This window comes from Eptesicus fuscus, chromosome 15 (assembly GCF_027574615.1).
Source record: "Eptesicus fuscus isolate TK198812 chromosome 15, DD_ASM_mEF_20220401, whole genome shotgun sequence".
NCBI lineage: Eukaryota > Metazoa > Chordata > Mammalia > Chiroptera > Vespertilionidae > Eptesicus > Eptesicus fuscus.
Window position 1 is genome coordinate 57,587,294 of NC_072487.1, and position 21,126 is coordinate 57,608,419.

At 39.0% G+C, this 21,126-nt stretch overlaps 1 protein-coding gene across 2 annotated transcripts in view; it reads left to right on the forward strand.

Annotated features, from left to right (window-relative positions):
* Positions 1-20,012, forward strand: part of TMEM38B (transmembrane protein 38B) — a 43,244-nt gene extending 23,232 nt beyond the window's left edge. For both annotated transcript variants that reach the window (XM_008141830.3, XM_054727226.1), the window contains exons 3-6: positions 3,015-3,199; positions 4,006-4,093; positions 8,379-8,496; positions 19,244-20,012. In XM_008141830.3, coding sequence (XP_008140052.1) covers positions 3,015-3,199; positions 4,006-4,093; positions 8,379-8,496; positions 19,244-19,435 — 583 coding nt within the window. In that variant the 3' untranslated portion in view covers positions 19,436-20,012. The remainder of the gene's footprint in view (positions 1-3,014; positions 3,200-4,005; positions 4,094-8,378; positions 8,497-19,243) is intronic.
* The last annotated feature ends 1,114 nt before the right edge of the window (positions 20,013-21,126 follow it).

Sequence of the window (21,126 nt, forward strand, 5' to 3'; positions counted from 1 at the left end):
AATAAAGACTTATTTATTAAAAATAGCAATAATTACAAATTTTGGATTGTATGTCATAATGTTACATAGTTGAATATAAAAGATCCAAGATTGCTCTTGTAATAGTATAGGTTTCTAATTTGTTGAAGATAGTCTCAGTGTAGAGAATGAAAGTGGTGTCATTTGTATTTTTGTTTTTGTTGTTCGTTTGAATGTTTCACTTTAGAAACCAAATCCCCCTTTCTTAATCTGGTCTACAGTGGATACCAAAATATTGTAATTTTATTTAAAAATACATTTTAAAATTGCGTATTTAAGTGTAACTCATTTCTCCCCCTAATATCTAGCTAACTTCTTAGAAATCAGTTCTAGATTTAAAGAGGGAGGTGTATAGAGGCTTTCAAAATATTATATGAACATGTAAAATTTTTAAAACATACCAGTTATTTTCAAAAAGATTTTTACTATCTCAGGTAGTTATTCCTTTCTCTCAAACTTTTTAATTATCAACTTATTCTTTGATTTGATATATTTTGTATTTTGCCTGGAGATTAACTGTTAATAAATTATTTAACTCAAGACTACTTTTCATTGTGCTGAGATTTAGGTGAGGGGATAACAAGATGAATTATTCCTGCCATCTGAAGTCTGTTATAATGAGAATTGTAGCCTCTATACAGGGTATAGCAAAAGTAGGTTTACAGCTGAGAGTACACAAAACACAGAGTTTATTCTTGTACTATTATTTAATAACTTGAGGCTAAGTGCTCGGATTTGTGCACCAGTGGGGTCCCTTGGCCTGGCCTGCGCTCTCTCGCAATCCAGGACCCCAGGGGGATATCGGATAGCCGGTTTTGGCCCGATCCAGGCAGGAGGGAGCCCAATCCTGTGCGTTGAGCGTCTGCCCCCGGTGGTCAGTGTGCGTCATAGGAACCGGTCGTTCGGTCGTTTGGTCGTTCAGTCGCTTAAGCTTTTATATATATAGATTATTATTATTATTTTTAATATATTTTATTGATCCTTCTACAGAGAGGAAGGGAGAGGGACAGAGAGCTAGAAACATCGATGAGAGAGAAACATCGATCAGCTGCCTTCTGCACACTCCCACTGGGGATGTGCCCGCAACCAAGGTACATGCCCTTGACCGGAATCGAACCCGGGACCTCTCGGTCCACAGGCCGATACTCCATCCACTGAGCCAAACCAGTTAGGGCTATATATAGATTATTGTATTATTTTCTATATGAACAACTGTAAACCTACATTTGCCCCACCCTGTGTATCATAAAGGAAAAATGTATTAAGAGGGATCTATGTTTAGTTATAGGAACCAATTGTTTTAGTGGTACAGAGCCATTAGAATTTAGTCTGAGCTGAGAATATTAAATAAAACAAAACTCCCAGAGTCAGTGTATATGGTACTATTTGAGTGGGACCTTGAAGAATTAGAAGGAATTGATAGGTGGAGATAGAAAGAATGAAAAATAAAAAAAGAAGGAAGAATGCCTCAGGCTGAACAAACTATGGCATCTTGTGTAGGGTCTCTGAAGCAGTATTTTGGCAAATAGATTTCATATTCCATGCATAGATTTGGGAATTCTTACTTAATGAATCATGAATTGCAATAAGATTATCAACTTCTTTTTTAAGCAATATAATACTTATTTCATACAGTGTATTCCATACCACTCCGTTAGAAAGAAGATACATTCTGCTTTAAGCACAAAATTGTCAGCTAGAGAGTATTTTTAGGAATGGGGGGAGAAATGTAGAGTGTTTTACAATTTAACACTACTGCTAAACTGTTTGAACAGATGCTTAGAACAAATGAAGCTTCAAAAAATAATTCACCTGAGGAGGAGTGAATTATCTTAAACTAGTATCACAATTTAATTGGTTAAAACTTAATCTTGCTGAAACCGGTTTGGCTCAGTGGATAGAGCGTCGGCCTGCAGACTGAAAGGTCCCGGGTTTGATTCCAGTCAAGGGCATGTACCTTGGTTGCGGGCACATCCCCAGTAGAGGGTGTGCAGGAGGCAGCTGGTTGATGTTTCTCTCTCATCGATGTTTCTAGCTCTCTATCCCTCTCCCTTCCTCTCTGTAAAAAAATCAATAAAATATATTAAAAAAAAAAACAAAAAACTTAATCTTACTCGACTGAATTGAAGAACAAGCTTCATTTCTTTCAGCTCTATGAAACATATTTTTCCTTAATACAAATCTGTATCCTTGAGAGCTATGACCTTTCTTGTATAGGTTGCAGTTTATGTACTGCACAAAGGGGCGCAGGTGAAGATGTTAGGGCGTTGAAATGCAGTCCCTGCTCAGCTTTCCTAGAGAAAAAGGCACTTTACTTAGAGGACCCCTTACCCTAAAGTGATTATACATTTGCTTTATTTTTTTAGTGGATTTAGTACTGAGCTTCTAGAAGAGTATAGGCACAAATTAGGAACTCAGTAAATACTTTTTGCATATATAGAGTATTCAGAAGTCCAAACAAGATGAAATTTCCCTCGGACCATGACTTTTTGGCAGATTATTATATGTACTAGTGGCCCGTTGCAGGAAGATTCCTGCAATAGGGCTTCCTGCTGCGGTCGCTGCCCCGCCTGCTTTCCTCCCTTCTCCCTGGCCCCGCCTGCTTCCCTTCCTTCTCTGTCGCCCCGCTTGCTTGCTTCTCCGCAGCTTCGCTCCCCTCTGCAGGCTTGGCTTCTTTCTACGCTGTCTTGGTATGCAAATTAACCGCCATCTTGGTTGGGTTAATTTGCATATTCACCCTGATTGGCTGGTGGGCGTGGCTTGGGCGTAGCAAAGGTGCGGTCAATTTGCATATTGCTCTTTTATTAGGTAGGAGGATTTCATGGGGTTTTTAAAAAATTGATTCTGCTCAATCTATAGTCTTAAAGTAAAATTCCATGTTTATATGGAATTTATATTTATGTTTGTTGTGTTTTGCCAAATTGTTATTGCTGACAAGCTGTATTGTTATTTCTGTTCTGATTCCATTTATAAAAATATTTAAATTTTAATTTCAGGTATATTGTTTTTTTTTGCCCATGTGACCTAGTTTCCCAGGGCTATTCTTTTCTACCTGTTCAACTCTTGGCTGCAGGAATGAAGGAAGTGACCAGAACTTGGAAAATAGTAGGTGGAGTCACACATGCTAATAGCCATTACAAAAATGGCTGGATAGTCATGATAGCTATTGGATGGGCCCGAGGTAATATTAACAGTATATGTTCATAGATGTTCTGTTATTGGTGTACTACAACTACTGAACAGTTCTCTAGTTATATTAATGAGGACCATATACTTTAATAATGTCTTTTTGGAGGTTGGAAGCCTTGTTCCTGTTAACTATTAAAGTTAATTTAAAACTAGCACTTTTCACCAGCCATTATTTTGAGCCCAACTGTCTTACAATATAAAATTTTTATGATTGGTTTCATTAGCAGCCCCAGAATCGGAGGGATTCATAATTAATTAAGGTGTAGTGCCATCATAAATAAACCAAGTTTACATAAGAAATTATGTGCTGCATGTAAAAAAAAATTGTGTGTTTTTTAAAATTCTAAATAACTGGAAATGGTAAATATGATTGATTATGGGTTCATGTTTACTTTGCATTATTTACCTTTATTGTTGAGTTCTTTTGTATGTAGGAATTGAACAAATTTCTCCAATCTCCTATTATAGTGTATTTCACCTAAAACTAATATCAGGGAAGGAAATAGTAAAACAGAGGATTTTATTTTTCAGGTCTGAAACAAACCTCTAGCCACATCTCTGTGCCTAAGGACCCAATTTTAATTTAATTATTGGACAATAGACAGTTGCCATATGCTGAAAGGGAAGAATTGCAATAGTGTCAGTACCAGTAATGTACAAGGCAACTTTTTTCTTCCCCAAAATTACATTTTGGGGTCCTCTTGGGATTTTAAGTCAGGGAGTAAAATTATGGCTTTGTTTTAAATATTTCTCTAGAAAATTTGGCTAAATATTCTTGTTTTATTTTCTTATTTTTAGGTGCAGGTGGTAGCATTATCACAAATTTTGAGCTATTGGTAAAAGGAGGTTGGAAACCACAAGCTGATGAATGGATGAAGATGTCCTAGTGAGTTGGTATAAACTATACTGAGAATCTGGCTTTTTAACCTTAGATCCCACCAAATTTATTTTTAAAAACATTTTGTGGATTCTAGATATGGATGAAATATAGGTGAAAAAAATAAATAGTGATGATAATGGGAAGAAAAACAGGAAACTTTAATTCTTTCAAAAAGACTGCTCTCAAATGTAGTTTTAAAAATTATATTGATTCATTTATTTGTGGGTTCCTTTCCTTAGGAAATAAAATAAAACAAAAATTTCTAGATTGTTATGGAATTGTGAGAGGAGTATGAGTTTATGGAGAGTGAATTACATAGGCACAGACTTCTCTAAATGGAAATGAATCAGTTGCAGGCTCTTGGTATTTTCATTAATGAAATCACCCAGATTTCAAATTTACATAGTTCTCTTAGTAAAATGTCAAGTTTAAGAGAACAAATCAAAGCATTGTCATAAAGCCCTATTAGTTGCTTTAAAAATGAAAGTCGAGTTTAATTGTACATAACAATAAGAAAAAGATTAGAGGAAATAACCCACTCTATACTTGTTGGATGCATACTACCTTTTGTGTCTACTTAAGAAAATTCAATTGTTAGATATTCTTTAATGACACTGACCCAGTGTTAAATAAATCACAAATGTATCCCAAATGTACCTGAAAATGAAACAGAGAAGTACAGTTTCTGTTCCCACAATTCAGGAAGGGAAAGGTTTATTGAATAGTGGCCATAATAAGCAAGGCAAGGAAAGACTTCGTGTGAAAATAAGCTCATTAGAATGGATTAAAAATGAAGGTGGAGAAGCAATATGGGTGGTGAGGTATGTTTGAGAACCAACAAATTCCAGGATATATAACTTGGAAAGTACTCCTTAAAGCTTGAATTGAGGCAGTTCAGAAATAGAACAAAGAAGGTTTTGGATGATGATAAGTTATAAATAAGGCATTAGTGTAATTAAGGGGAAATTTTTCTCATTTTGAGTGCATGCCTTGAAATACTTTTATAAGCCATTTCTTGGGACTTTAAAACCAAAATCAAATTATGTTTCTCCTCTGTTCAAAACCTTGCAGTGACTCCCTGGAATGGCTTGTAAGGCCCTCCAAGGTCTGTCTCTTCCCCACACCCAATTTGCTTTGACTTCATCTCTTATTCTTCTCTCCCTTGTTCACTACACTCTGTTCTTGAAAAAGCCTGGCGTGGTCTGGTTTACACTAGCTTTTCTCTTTGCCGAGAATCTTTTTTCTCAGGTTGCTACCTCCCTATCTACTTTGTTCAAAGTATTTTCTCAAAGCTCACCTCAGTGAGGATTACCCTGCTTAAAATGGGAGCATTTCCCTCTATTATTCTTTTTTTCACATAGCATTTATCATATTCTATCATTTACTTACTCATTGTGTTTATTCTCCTCTCCCCTTGGCTTCACCTCCCCACCCAACTTCCTTCAAAGAATACAAGATGCCAAGGACAGGGATTTTTTTTTTTTTGCTTTTGTATCCCAAGCATCTACCATATGGTAGACAATAAATATTAGATGAATGATATGATTGACAATTTGTCAGGCAATTATGATATTTTTGTCCATTATGATATTTTGTGATTGTGTGTATATACTTAAGTTTTCATATATATATTGCCAAATACTTTTGCATAGCAGAGAAAACCTATTTGGTCTTAGAGAATACATATATTGTCATAAACAGAATGTTGGTAGATATATGAATGTTAGAGGTGCTGGTGAGGGCTCTGAAGGAAATGGGCAACATAATATTAGAAACTGAAGAGATGATACAGTTACAGAAAACTTAGCTGAATTGTGGAAAGCATAATATGTAAGCAATGAACTTGGTTAGTTAGCTGAGGAGATGTAGAAGCAAAGTGTTGAAGTTCTGTACTAGGTTTTCCTTGCTGCTTATAATAAAGTGTAAGAGGAAAGATTTGACTTGAGGGAATAACTGCTAAATAAAGAAACCAAGACTTGATGATTTAGGAAATTCTCAGCCATTCCAGACTGGAAAAGATGATAAAATTAGTAGACTTGTTCCTAGAAAAGCCTGCGGTGGAGAGAAAGTCAAAGGTGTTGCTAAATAATTTTTGCTAGTGTTAAAAGAGATTAGGCATGGGACACATGGGTCCATTCAGCTATCACAACAGAAACCAGGACTAGAGGTGGGATTTGTAAAGGACCATTTTGACTAATGGCATGGATTCCTGTGTCATACACAGGAGACCCACAAGGTCTTTGAAAATGTTATTTCAGCAGAGACATTGCCAGCTTGGACTGAAAGGGACAGAGATAAGATGAAATAAAAGAAGGCTGTCAGACTCCTAACATTCTACAGGCAGGACACAGGCTGATAAAACTGCTCAGCTGCAAACATGTGCTACCCTTCAAGGAAAAGGAAGAATTATTTTAAGGTGAGGCTGTGGGCCTGGAGGTCTGAGGCCAGGCACACAGGCTGGAGTCACATGTGTAAAGGCCAGAGCCCTGAGTGCAGAGGTTGGAACTGCAGACTTAGAGGACACAACTTCAAGCCATTGAGGATTGCTCTCAGGCCTCAAAACCTAATGGAATTTGCCCTGCTGGATTTTGAACTTCTGTAGGACCAGTGACCACTTTATTCTTCTGTTTTTGGAATGAGAATGCCTATAACTGTTATTCTATGCCTATTCCACCACTGTATTTTGGAAGCAGATAGTTTATTTACTATTTCACAGGAAACTACTATTAAGAATTTCTTAAATGCTTCCTGATCTTCCTAACCAACCTCATTGACTTTTCCTAAAGCCCAGCCCTTTTCCAATTTCCTGCCCCAATTTATTGTCCACAATCACTTTTCCTCAGATCCATTGCTTCTGGATATATGCTCTTAAGAGAACCCAATCCAGAATGGAATGTGTGTGCACTAGAGGATGCCCAGGATGAGGCACTATAGTACAGACACCAAATTATTAGAAACAAAGAGTAGCAAAATGACATGAAGACAAACCTACTTTCATTTGTTTTTTATCTCAACTTGTTAAAGTATCAATTTGCTGTACATTTTATAATAACAGTTGTACATTTATATAATTTACAAATTAATTGATAAATATATTTTAGGGAGTGTCTTAAATACTTTTTTACCAATAGGGCTGGATACACAGTAAAAAGTTTTAGAGACTACTTTTCCAAAACAGGAATGCTGCCCAATCATTGTTAAGCAAAGTCCAAACCCCTGTTGCCCAAACCTAACCCTGTTTTGAACTCAATTCTTAGCTTGTAATAATGAAATTAATTACCAATTTTTCATAAAATGGCTGATAGGAGCTTTTACATTCTAAGTTTATTATTTATCTTTTTCAAGTCATCTTAAAGGGCTAGATAATGATCTGTTAACTGAGATATGCTTTAAATATGTGGCAAACATGACATTAAAGTAGTGCTTCTTATTTGTATAACATCTTATATTAGTAGACTTGAACTGTTCAGCATTAATTTATTAAGATATTAGCTAATGCAAATATTCTGTGCTGGCGTTAGCTAAGTTATGTGCTGGAGCAAGCTCATATTGTTTTATGAGAGCCAATTGTGTATCTCTCTTCTCTTTACACAGCAGCCTGAAGTTGGTTGTGATGGGAATATTTACGCAATGGAAATGAGAAAATACTACAAATGGGAGCTTTCTTTTACTTCCCCCATTCCATCCAAGAAGTCTGTTTAGCATTATAAGGTTTTTCAGGACTAATCTACTTGTCCCAAATTATGCTGATAAACATGGGACTTCCAGATCCTTTGTAAGAAAGTGTTAGTGGTCCAATATGTTCCAGAAATATCGCATAAAGAAATGTACTCGCCGAAACCGGTTTGGCTCAGTGGATAGAGCATTGGCCTGTGGACTGAAGGGTCCCAGGTTCGATTCTGGTCAAGGGCATGTACCTTGGTTGCGGGCACATCCCCAGTGGTGGGTGTGCAGGAGGCAGCTGATCGATGTTTCTCTCTCATCGATGTTTCTAGCTCTCTCTACCTCTCCCTTCCTCTTTGTAAAAAAATCAATAAAATATATTAAAAAAAAAATAAATGTACTCTATCAGAGAGTCACAATATGTATGAACATTCTAAAATCTCTGATACTTTACGCTGTGAAGAAAGGTATTTATTTAGTTTTATATAACTTAGCATTTCACAGGGCTCATTTTTGTGTTATATCTATTAATAACTCATTAAATTAGTATTTTGTAGAGTACTCTTTGAGAAATATAGACATAGATTATGGTAATTACTTACTGACTTAAAGTGTGTTTTGTTTTCAGCCCTGCCAAGGTAACCCTGCTGGGGTCAATTATCTTCACATTCCAGCACACTGAGCACCTGTCAATATCAAGGCATGATCTTGTGTTCCTCTATACTATGTTTCTTGTGGTCACAAAGGTAAGAGTTCAAAGTAGCAATAAATCAGTATTACAGATTCTGTGTAATCAGAATTCTGCATATGAGGCAAGTAACAGGAACATTTATTTTTTATTGTTATTACAATCTAAAATGATGAACTTTAGGGAATTTACTCAGCAAATCCATGACTTTCTGAAACTTACCTCTCCTGATTCGTCATTTGATTTATGCTGAGGCTACCAGGAAAGACTTGAAGGTAGCCTCAGAATATAGTAGAGGCCAGAGAGTAGTGAAAATAGCCAAGGCTGATGAGAGACTGCAGAGACAGTGTCATCTCATTTGGAAAATGAGGTACTTGGATAGATGTTCTCTGAGGTTCTTTTGAACTTTAAAATTTAGAAATTTCATATTAGGCATTTGTGGTCATTCTCTTCTATTGTTTATTGTCTGGTTTGAAGCTTTATTCATTCTTGAAGATAGGAGATAGTATCATATAAGATCACAGTTTTTTGAGACAGGTTGTCTTAAGTTCACACCTAGCTTTACTCTCTAATCCCTGAATGGGCGAGTCACTTAATGTCTCTAAATCCTGATTTCCTCATTTTCATTGTATGATTGTTGAGAGGATTGGAGATGATATATGCCATTCTATTACTGCATCTGACACATCCTATGAATTCTACTTGTAGCTCTATCATGAGGCTAATTCTCATTATTGTTATTCTTACCATTATTAACTAGAGGCCTGGTATACAAAATTCGTGCACTTGGTGGTGGTGGGGGGGTCCCTCAGCCCAGCCTGTGCCCTCTCACAGTCTGGGAGCCCTCGGAGGATACCCGACTGCCAGCTTAGGCCTGCTCCCCCTCCCCGCTTAGTGGGCCTAAGCCAGCAGTCAGACATCCTTAGCACTGCCACAGAGGCAAGGGAGGCTTCTGCCACTGCCGCTGCTCTTGCCAGCCTGAGCCCAGCTTCTGGCTGAGTAGCGCTCCCCCTGTGGAAGCACACTGACCACCAGGGGGCAGGTCCTGGTGTTCAGTGCATGTCACAGCAACCTGTCATTCAGCTGTTCAGTAGATTTGCATATTATCTTTTTATTATATAGGATTGTTTCCTATTCACGGCTAGGCAATTGATTTTAAAATAAGTTTACTAGATAGGCCTAGAAAAATTTTATAGCTGTTTCATTGCCTAGATAGTTTTGACTAAAACCTATCTACAGGATTCTTAAAAGGAAGCAGTATATGTTACATACATTTATGTCTTAGAAAGAACCAAGCCACTATAGGGATCATTTATTCCTTCTTCAGTAGTCTCTGCAATGGAAGTGATCTGTGGTGGTAATTCAAGTAATGCATTACTTGATATCTGAAGCAACATCTCTTCACATGTGCTTTCCTCTTCTAGTCCTCAAATTTGGGGCTGTATGTATTTCTTTGTAACAGCTCTACTGAGAAATATTTTACATACCATACAATTAATCCATTGAAAGTATACAATTCAGTGTTTTTTACTATAGTCACAGAGTTGTACAGCCATCACCACATTAGAACATTTTTGTCACACCAAAAAGAAACCTCATACTCATTAGCAGTCACTTCACATTTTCCTTTAATTCCCCAGCTGTAGAAAACTACTAATCTACTTTCTGTTATAAATTTACCCATTCTGATATTTTATGTAAATGAGATCATACAATATGTGGTCTTGTGACTGATTTTTTTTCACTTAACATAAGGATTTTGAGGTTCATCAGTGTTGTATATATCAGTACGTTATTCCTTTTTATTGCCAAATGATATTCCATCCTATGGATATACAGTAAAATCTCAGTATAATGGTCTGATTCAAGTGAGGGGTTGTCCTTTAAAGCTGAGAAAGTCCGTTATATAATAACAAATGCATATGTTAAAAAATTGACAAATTAGTTTACCTGTTTTTACTTATGTAGACATGTTTGTATAATTAAAATTAAGTATGTATGAAAAATTTCTTTTCACAGAAAAGGTTTCTGTTTGTATTACAGTAATTTTAAATTTATACCGAACAGGTCTAGTAAATGCATGCATTCATAAGTCACTGCGAGTAACACGGCTGGGACTTGGCTTAGAGCGCATGGGAACATCAGCCTGCAGGCACAAGTTAAAACTGCTGCAGGAAGTCATACCACGAAACAACAGAACCAATTATAGAGTGCATGATGTGGTGTTATCATGTGCTAATCATTTGCCAAACATTGTATACCGAGGTGACTCTTGGATTTAAATATGTAGACTATGGTTATAGATATGTAATATTTATTTATGTCAGTGAAATTACTACAGTGTTTTTTCTAACATATGGTCTATATTCTAAAATTTGTTAAATCGCCTGGCCAGTGTGGCTCAGTGGTTGAGTGTCAATCTATGAACCAGGAGGTCACGGTTTGATTCCTGGTCAGGGCATATGCCTGTGTTGCAGGCTCAACTCACAGGGTGGGGCATACAGAAGACAGCCAATCAGTGATTCTCTCTCATTATTGATGCTTCTATCTCTCCCTCTTCCTTCTTCTCTGAAACCAATAAAAATATATTTAAAAAATAACAGTGAATTAATAACAACAACAAAAAAATAACCTATTAATTTAATTATAAGCAAATCTTGGTTAAAAGCATTTTCACCTATGACATTTGGACCAGAAATTTTGTCCATTAAATTTGAAGTCCGTTAAATTGAGATCTGCAAAATCAAAGGTTTATTGTACTACATTTTATTTATCCAACATTTGATAGCTATTTGGGTTCTTTTACTTTTTGGCCAATATGAAAATGGGCTATGAACATCCACGTTCAAGTTTTTGTGTGGACATGTGTTATATTTCTCTTGGGTAAATCATATAGGAATGGAGTTACTAGATCATATAGTAATTCTACATTTAATCTTTTGAGGAACTTTGAGGAATTATCCAAAGTGGCTTTATCATTTTACATTTCTATCAGCAATATATGAGAGTTCTAATTCACCACATGTTTACCAATGCTTGTCTTTTTCATTAGAGTCATCCTAGTGGGTATGTGGCGTCTCATTGTTATTTTGATTTACATTTTCCTGATGACTAATGATGTTGAGCATCTTTTCATGTGCGCACTGACCATTTATATATCATCTCTGGGGCAGTGTCTGTTCAAATCTTTTGCCCACTTAAAAATTGGATTATTTTATTATTGAGTTGTAATAGTTTTCTATATATTCAGGATACCAGACCTTTGTGAGATATATATATATATTATTTTTCTCCCAGTTTGTGGCTTACTTTTTTTATTTCCTTAGCACTGTCATTAGAAGAGCTGAAGTTTTTAATTTTGATGAAGTTCAGTTTATCATTTTCCCTTTATGGTCCTGCTTTTTTGTGTCCTAGCTAAAATATTCTACCATATCTCAAGGTTGTAAAGATTCTTCACCTGCATTGTTTTTCTTATAGTTTTATTGTTTCTGTTTTTACATTTAGGTTTATGATCCATTTCTTTAAAAATATTTTTATTAAATTTATTGGGTGACATTTATTAATAGGATCATATAGTTTTCAAGTGTACATTTCCATGATACACGATCTGTAGATTGCATTGTGTGCCATCTCAAGTTAAGTTTTATAATTGGCAGGAGGTAAGGGTCAGGTTATTTTTTTCATCTATGCTAATAAAAGCCAAAGTGTCGTCATGGCCTCATGCCATGATGCCCTCACGCCATAACAATCCATCACCAGGTGGCTGCTTGCTCAGCGGGCGCATGTGGGTGGGCGGGGACTTGACGCTGCATGTGTGGCGTGGAGGAGGGTCCCGGCAGCTCCGCCTGGCACAGAGGCGGGACCCCCAGCTCCGGCCTACCTCTCTGGGGCAATCCATCAAGGAGCCCCGGATGGGTGGGTGGGTGGGGCCTACCTCTTTGGGGAGATAGATCGTGGGGCTCCCACCCTGTGAGAGGGCACAGGCCAGGCTGGGGACTCCCCTCCCTGAGTGCACAAATTTCATACACGGGGCCTCTAGTATGAATATTAAGTTGTTTTAGCACTATTGGTTGAAAAGACTATCCTTTCTCTCATTGAATTATCTTGGCACCTTTGTTGAAAGTAAATTGGTCTTACAATTGGTGTGGGTCTCTTTCTGGACTCTGTTCTGTTCCATTGCTTTATATGTCTAGCCTTAGCCAATACCAAACTTTCTTAATAACTATATCTATAACAGGTCTTGGAAAACGAAAGTGAGGGAGGAGCTGGCAGTTCTGGCAGCAGCAGGGCTGGGCCCAGTAGCAGCAGCAGCAGCGGTGGCCTGACCCCCCTCTCCGCTCCCTGGCAGCTTGCCCTCTCCCCTCCGTTAACAATAAAGAAGAGAAATGATCCAGAATGCATTGCCTCTAGCAAGAAACAGAAGAAAAGAGTTGCAGAGCTTGCCCTGAGCCTCAGCTCTACATCTGATGATGAACCTCCCTCCTCTAACAATCATGCAGCAAAAGTATCTACTACAAGCCTGACAGTGAGACCAAGGGGAAGCAACGCAGCTGTCTTTTGATGATGCATTCAAAGCAAACTCTATTGTGGAGGGAACTTTTTCCCGCTGTTGCATGTATAACAGCATCTCCCAGAAGCCAAATGGGCTTCAGGGAAAGTGAAGGATTGGGTAAATACAACCAGAGTCGGAAGGACATCGTTGAGGCCTCTAACCAGAAAGGTCAAAGAGGCTTGGGTCTGACGTTGCAAGGCTTTGAACAGGAGTTGAATGTGGACTGGCGAGATGAGCCCGAGCCCAGTGCCTGTGAGCAGGTGTCATGGTTCCCAGAATGTACCACTGAAATTCCTGACACTGAAGAAATGAGTGATTGGATGGTTGTGGGAAAAAGGAAGATGATTATTGAAGATGAAACAGAGTTTTGTGGGGAAGACCTGCTTCACAGTGTGCTGCAGTGTAAGAGTGTGTTTGATGTCCTGGATAGGGAGGAGATGCAGCAAGCTCAGACCTGGCCAGTCCCTACGAGATGATCCAAGGAGTCTTCTTCCTAAATAGGGCGGCAATGAAGATGGCTAATATGGATTTTGTATTTGATCACAGTTTTACAAATCTGAGGGACTCTTGTGGGAAACCACTGGTGAAGGACTGGGAGGCTGAGCTTCTGTACTTTGCTGATGTCTGTGCAGGCCCTGGTGGCTTCTCGGAGTATGTGCTGTGGAGGAAGAAGTGGCACGCAAAGGGCTTTGGAATGACTCTGAAGGGCCCGAATGACTTTAAGCTGGAGGACTTCTACTCAGCTTCCAGTGAACTCTTTGAACCTTACTACGGCGAGGGTGGGATCGATGGAGATGGAGACATCACCCGCCCAGAGAACATCACTGCTTTCCGGAACTTTGTCCTGGATAACACAGATCGAAAGGGTGTCCACTTTCTGATGGCCGATGGGGGTTTCTCCGTGGAGGGCCAGGAGAACCTGCAGGAGATCCTCAGCAAGCAGCTGCGGCTCTGTCAGTTCCTCATGGCACTTTCTGTGTCTGGACAGGAGGCCACTTCATCTGTAAAACCTTCGACCTGTTCACACCGTTCAGTGTGGGGCTCATCTACCTGCTGTACTGCTGCTTTGAACGAGTATGTCTCTTTAAGCCGATTACCAGCCGTCCTGCCAACTCAGAGAGGTATGTGGTGTGCAAGGGCCTGAAGGTGGGCATAGATGACGTGCGGGAGTACCTCTTCTCAGTCAATATTAAACTCAACCAGCTGCGGAACACTGAGGCCGATGTCAACCTTGTGGTTCCCTTGGAGGTGATCAAGGGAGACTATGAATTTACCGACTACATGATACGGTCCAATGAAAGCCACTGTAGTCTGCAGATCAAAGCTCTGGCCAAAATCCATGCCTTTGTTCAAGACACGACCCTGAGTGAGCCTCGGCAGGCAGAGATCCGGAAACAGTGCCTCCGTCTTTGGGGGATCCCGGACCAGGCTCGTGTGGCTCCTTCCTCCTCAGACCCGAAGTCTAAGTTCTTGGAGCTGATCCAGGGCACTGAGATCGACATCTTCAGCTATAAGCCCACGCTGCTCACCTCCAAAACCTTGGAGAAGATCCGCCCAGTGCTCGACTACCGCTGCATGGTGTCTGGCAGTGAGCAGAAGTTCCTCCTGGGCCTGGGGAAGTCACAGATCTACACGTGGGATGGCCGCCAGTCAGACCGCTGGGTCAAGCTGGACCTGAAGACCGAGCTGCCCCGGGACACTCTGCTCTCTGTGGAGATTGTCCATGAGCTGAAAGGGGAGGGGAAGGCCCAGCGGAAGATCAGTGCCATCCACATCCTCGATGTCCTTGTGCTGAATGGCAGCGACGTGCGGGAGCAGCACTTTAACCAGCGAATTCAGCTTGCTGAGAAATTTGTGAAAGCCGTTTCCAAGCCTAGTCGGCCTGGCATGAATCCCATCAGGGTGAAGGAGGTGTACAGGCTGGAGGAAATGGAGAAGATGTTTGTCAGGTTGGAGATGAAGATCATCAAGGGCTCCAGCGGCACCCCAAAGCTCAGCTACGCAGGGCGGGACGACCGGCACTTTGTGCCCACTGGCCTCTACATCGTCAGGACAGTGAAGGAGCCCTGGACGATGGGATTCAGCAAAAGCTCTAAGAGGAAGTTCTTCTACAACAAGAAAACCAAGAGCTCTACCTATGAGCTCCCTGCAGATGCCATTGCCCCATTTCACATCTGCTACTCTGGCCGGCTCTTCTGGGAATGGGGGGATGGCCTCCGTGTACATGACTCCCAGAAGCCCCAGGACCCGGACAAGCTATCCAAGGAGGACGTCCTCTCCTTCATCCAGACGCACAGCGCCTGAGGGCCCGGGGACGCCCACTGCTACTGACCGCCCTGCTGTTCAGAGTTAGGGTGCTCTACCTGGGCCCCTCTCGAAAGGGACAGGGGAGTACAGCCTGGCCATGAGGGGTGGATGGTCTCCTCTCCATCTCCCCTGAAGAGCTCAGTCAGGGGCCGTCAGAGGACACTCACATGTTCCTTCTGGGACATCTTTTAGACTTACCTCCCCGGAGACCTGCCTCCCCTGCCAGGACTCGGCCTGAAAGACGCTGCTCCTACGTGGTGTGTGGTCAGGCCCCGTCAGAGCAGCAGGGCTTTGGCTCTGCTGTTCTCTCCTGTATCCTGTAGACTCACTTTCTGAGTTCTGTGACTGCCCTGAAGGTGGCCATGCCCTAGCTTTGCCCAACTTTTTTACTGGGCCAACCCTTAGTGGGTGAGCCCACTGTTGGGAGCTGGCCAGGAGTACCTGCTGTACAAATCAAGGTTTTGTTTCTTTGAACTTGCTCTGTTTTGATGCCAAGTTGGAGAAGATTTTCTTGTCTTGTCCCCTCATCCTGCCTTGGTCTTCCCTGGAGTTCTCAGCCTAGACCTCTGACAGTCCCGCAGGCCGGGAAGGGAGGTGTGACCCATGTCCCTGACACACCAGGATGCAGGTAGCACTGTCTTTGGTAGTGGATGTGACTGCCTCCTAGGGTGATAGAGCCTTCCTGGGCCCCATCCCCTTTTGACCCAAATCTTGGGCAGCTCTAGAAGGGAAGGAAGCACCCTCAAAGCACTGCCTTTTTCTGTGCCCTAGCAGCAGTCCCCACTGCAACAGAGGGTACCTCTTTTGCCACAGCCACCTTGCTGCCCTCCCTTGCTTCTTCCCCACAGGGGGTACAGTCACTTTTGCCATTCTATAGTGTTGGCTGAGGGGGAAGAGGGGAAGCTGGGCAGTAGCTTTGGGTGGGGATGGCACTGGGGGTTGTTTTTAATGGGAAATACCTGCCAGAGATGTTCCTATAGGCTCCCCAGGGCCCCATCCCAGTGCTACACTGGTTTCCATGGAGATAGGGCACTGAGGCTCCCTGTCAGGTTGGAATTGGCTCCACCTTGCGGTGGGGGTGTGTCTCCAGCCAACATCCAGCCCTTGTGCTTCTCCCCCCTCCCCCGGGTTGGCAACAGCACTGCTAAAATGTTGTATTTCCACCCAGTTCTGGGTATATGTGTGTCTTGCAAAATCTTGGATCTTTAAAGATAAACATATTAAAAAACAAACAAATAAGTCTTCACCTTAAGTGATACAAGTACTCCCAACTTTGTTCTTTTTCAGGGTTTCTTTGTATCTTCTAAGTCTTTTACATTTCCATATATAAATATTATAAGGCTGTCACTTGAAGTCAAATGTTATTCAATTTAGGTAATATGCTTTTTCTTTTAATAGTTTGCTAAGTAAGGAGATAGTTTTATATTTTATTTGTAAAAGAATAAGGGGTCATTCCATTTTTCACTATTATATTTGTATCACCTTGCTGAATCAAGGCCTAATAAGAGTCTGAATTCACAGAAGCCCGTCCTTGAACCTCCTGAGTCTATTTCAGCAATAACTCCTGATGTTGGCAATACTTCTTGGATGAGTGATGACTCTACTGGGAGTAGAGCTTCTATTAAAACACTCGATTTGAAAAATACTTACTATAGTTCACATTCTCAGGAAATACTTTAGATCCTGGCACTCTTCTCTTTTGTATATTGTTTTAAAAAATGCTGTTTTTCTGACAGTAGGCCATTGTTTTTATCTGAATTCTTTTGTTTTTTTGTTAATCCTTACCTGAGGCTACTTTTTCATTGATTTTTAGAGAGAGTGGAAGGGAGCGGGAGAGACAGAGAGGAACATCGATATGAGACATATTGATTGGTTGCCTCCCACACACTCCTCGGACCAGGGCCGGGGATCAAGCCTGCAACCAAGGTACGTACTCTTGACCAAAATTGAACCCAGGACCCTTCAGTCCACAGCCGACACTATATGCACTGAGCCAAACTGGCTAAAGCTGAATTCTTTTATCTTTTATTCACAGTCCATGAAGTCAATAATTTCGCTAGTACCTCTTACTGTACTAAGTATTTAATCCAAAGAATACTTTAATGTAAGGAAATTTTTCTTAGATAGTGCCCAATAAACTTGGAGGTGAACATTATATTTGGATTTTTTTTCACTATGTTCTCCCCAGGTGAGCACATTCATATTCATGCCTTTACCTTCTACTTGTATGGTAATGACTTCCAAATCTATATCTTGTACTTAAATGTTTCTGGGCAAACCTCTGTTACTGCACTTCTCTTTACTGTTCTATAATTATTGATTTACTTGCTTGTCTCTGACTAGTCTGTAAGGTCCTTGAAGGCAGGGACTACTTTCAACATTTTTCTAGCAGCCAGGTGTAATGCGCAAACAAATTATTTAAATCCTCTTGATGGCTACTTTTAGTCTTTGTTAGTGCTGTTCTGTTTCAGATTTGCCTTCTGGAATGTGACCCTTTTGGGATCTCAATTTAAACCTGAAGTGTATCTCTGGGCAGTTTCACCTTGCCTAGCCTTGAACTTCAACCTGTCTGTTGAAGTCTCTGCTCTGCTCTTTAGCATTTCAGCTGTTGCTGTTTGCTAGGCAAAGAACCTAAATAGATTTTTTTCTTTACAAAGAAGAGATACAAATGGCCAACAGTACATGAAAAGATGCTCAACATCATATCAGGGAAATGCAAATCAAAACCACAATAAGATATCACCCCACACCTGTTAGAATGGCTATTATAAAAAAGACAAGAAATAACAAGTCTTGGTGAGGATATGGAGAAGAGGGAACCTTGTTCATTGTTGGTGGGAATGTAAGTTGGTATAGCTACTATGGATAACGGTGTGGAAGTTCCTCAGAAAATTAAAAATAGAACTATCATATGATTTAACATTTTACTTCTGGTATTTATCAGAAGAAAACGAAAATGCTAAGTCAAAAATGATATATGCCAGGAGGTCAGCGTTCGATTCCTGGTCAGGGCACATGCCCAGGTTTCAGGCTGGATCCCAGTAGTGAGTAGAGAGAGGGTGGGCAGGAGACAGCCGATCAATGATTTTCTCTCATCATTGATGTTTCTGTTTCTCTTTCCCTCTCTCTTCTTCTCTGAAATCAATAAAAATATATTTTAATCACAACAACAAAAATAGTATATGCCAACCCCATGTTCATTGCAGCATTGTTTACAGTAGCCAAGATATGACAACAACCTAAGTGGCTATCAAAAGATGAATGAAGACTATATGATGAATATGTATACAATGAAATATTCAACCATAAAAAGGAGTGAAATCTTGCCATTTGTGCCAACATGCATGGACCTTGAGGACATTATGCTAGGTCATTGGTCAGCAGACTGCGGCTCTGTTGACTAATGAGTTTGCTGACCACTGTGTTAGGTGAAATAAGACAGAGAAAGACAAATAAAGTTTAACCTCATTTACATATAGAATCTAAAAATTAAGAAAACACACCAAATTCATAGATAGAAGAGAGATTAGTGGTTGCCAGAGGCAGGGTATGGTGGTGGGCCAAATAGGTGAAGGGGGTCAAAAGGTACAAACTTCGAGTTATAAATTAAGTAAGTTATTGGGCATGGTGACTATAGTTAATAAAACTATATTGCATATTTGAAAGTTGCTAAGAGAGTAGATCTTAAAAATTCTCATCACAAGAAATAATTTTTTTGTAACTATGTATGATGATGGATGTTAACTAGACTAATTGTAATCATTTCACAGTATGTACATATATGGAATCATACGTTGTACACTGAAACTAGCATGTTAAATGTTGATTACATCTCAATAAAAAAAGAACACATTTTGAAATTTTTCTCTATTTTTTTTATTACTTATCCCTTTTACTTTGAGAGCAAACATTTGTATTTAAATTCAAAATTGAACTTTTTTTCCAGATAATCATGATGACTACAGAGACCTCTATTGTGCCTTTTGCTCCTTTTGAGGCTACAGTAAGTCGGATATTGTTTGGCTGGCAGCAGTTCTTACCATGTGAAAAGAAAAGTGAAATAAGCACATCGACCACAAAGTCTACAGCTGTTATTTCAGATAAAGTTAAAAAGAAGGGCACTAAGAAGACTGAGTAAATTTACTTGATGTGTTTTAGAAGGCAAAAAAATTTCTTATCTACCTAGCAGACTGTGATAAGTATTTCTATTGTAAATGATGTGAAATAAAGATTACACATAAGGAATGGAGGTGACAAAAAGAAAGAACTTCTTTCTTTTTCAGGGAGACTATTCCTTTCTGGATTGTAATTCTCCAGTGTTGTGAGTGTATCATGTGAAATTGTTCTTCTAAGTTATATAAAAATATTGTGGTTATCTTATAGTTTTATATTGATAAAAGCAGGCTAGATTTTTTCAGTGTTAGAGAAAGTGAACCTATTATCATTGCAAAATTACAAAAATTAAATTCTTTTTATTTTTTTTAGATATTTTAAAATTTATTTGAGCTTTAGTTTAGCAAAATTAAACTTCTATTTCATATTACCATTATAATTTTTAGATATGGAAAACAATTCCTGTTTAATTTGAACACGGGGAAGAGTAAACTTTACCTAAATCACTTTATATTGCAAAGAAAGTAAATTACTAGTTTATATCTCAGATATAAACATTGTATATTTTGCCCACATTAAATGGAAATATCTGAAATTTCATTAGTTTTTTTTTTTAATAGTTTTTTTTTTTTTTTCAGTAAGAACAGAGTATTAGCATGAGTCTCGAAGTCTATTTCATGCCCTTGTTTATACTGTTTCTTCTCAAAAAAAAATCAGGGGTATAATTTTTAATAAATTACTAGTCCTATGTTTTGCTTTGTAAGTTTCATTTGAGAAGCTACTATTTTTTTCTCTTTCCTTAAAACTCATTTGTTTTTAACTGTTGAAGAAATTATTTTCAGCATTTCACATGTTCTTTTGATCTTAGTTGGTTTGAATACACTGATGGTAATATCATCTTAATGATTTAACAAAAAGTATTATTTTAATTTAAAAATTTTCCCTTTATGTCTCTTTTCTAAAGGGAACTTTTCAGTTTTCTAGTTGAAATGTCTCTGACTATGTGTTTGTGTTGTATTTTAATCTGTATGTACATATATTATTAATTTTATTTTAAATTAAATATAATTACCCTTATGCGAAAATGCTCAGCTTTTATGAGAATTGTCCTTGTGCCTTTGGCAGTAACCAGCTAACCAAGAAACAGAAACTAAAATCTCAGATGGTAGTCCACTTGAATGAAAACTGATGACATTGTATCTGGTTTCTTTTAGATTTTCTTGCTTTATTTTATAGTTTAAAAGTCAAGTTATGATTTTAAAATTCTGTGACTGACATTTCTTCTATCCAGACTATGAACCTGCCTACCTGCAAAGAATTAGTATATATCCAGCATTTTTGGATGGCGAAGTACTCAAATCACATTCAAATTAAAAGTTTAAAAACATTTTTAACAAATACAAACACCAGCAGGGACTATACTTTTACTTGCTAAAAAACTTTTTTGGGGGATGGGATAGGACCTTTGATAGCTTTTGTATACTAAGAAATTTATTTTTAATATTGTGACAAAAGGCATTAAAATATGAGTTCTTTGTTACGTTTGATACTCTTGTACTTTTCAAAATTAACGTGTTACTAATTGTTGACTTAGTTTTGAAGTTTGGGTTTGACTGTAGTTGAAATGGCAGAAATCTTGTTTTACACTTGTGTTAAAGACAAAGCTATTAAAATAAGTTATTTAGCACCAATGAAGTATTATATTATTTTATGATT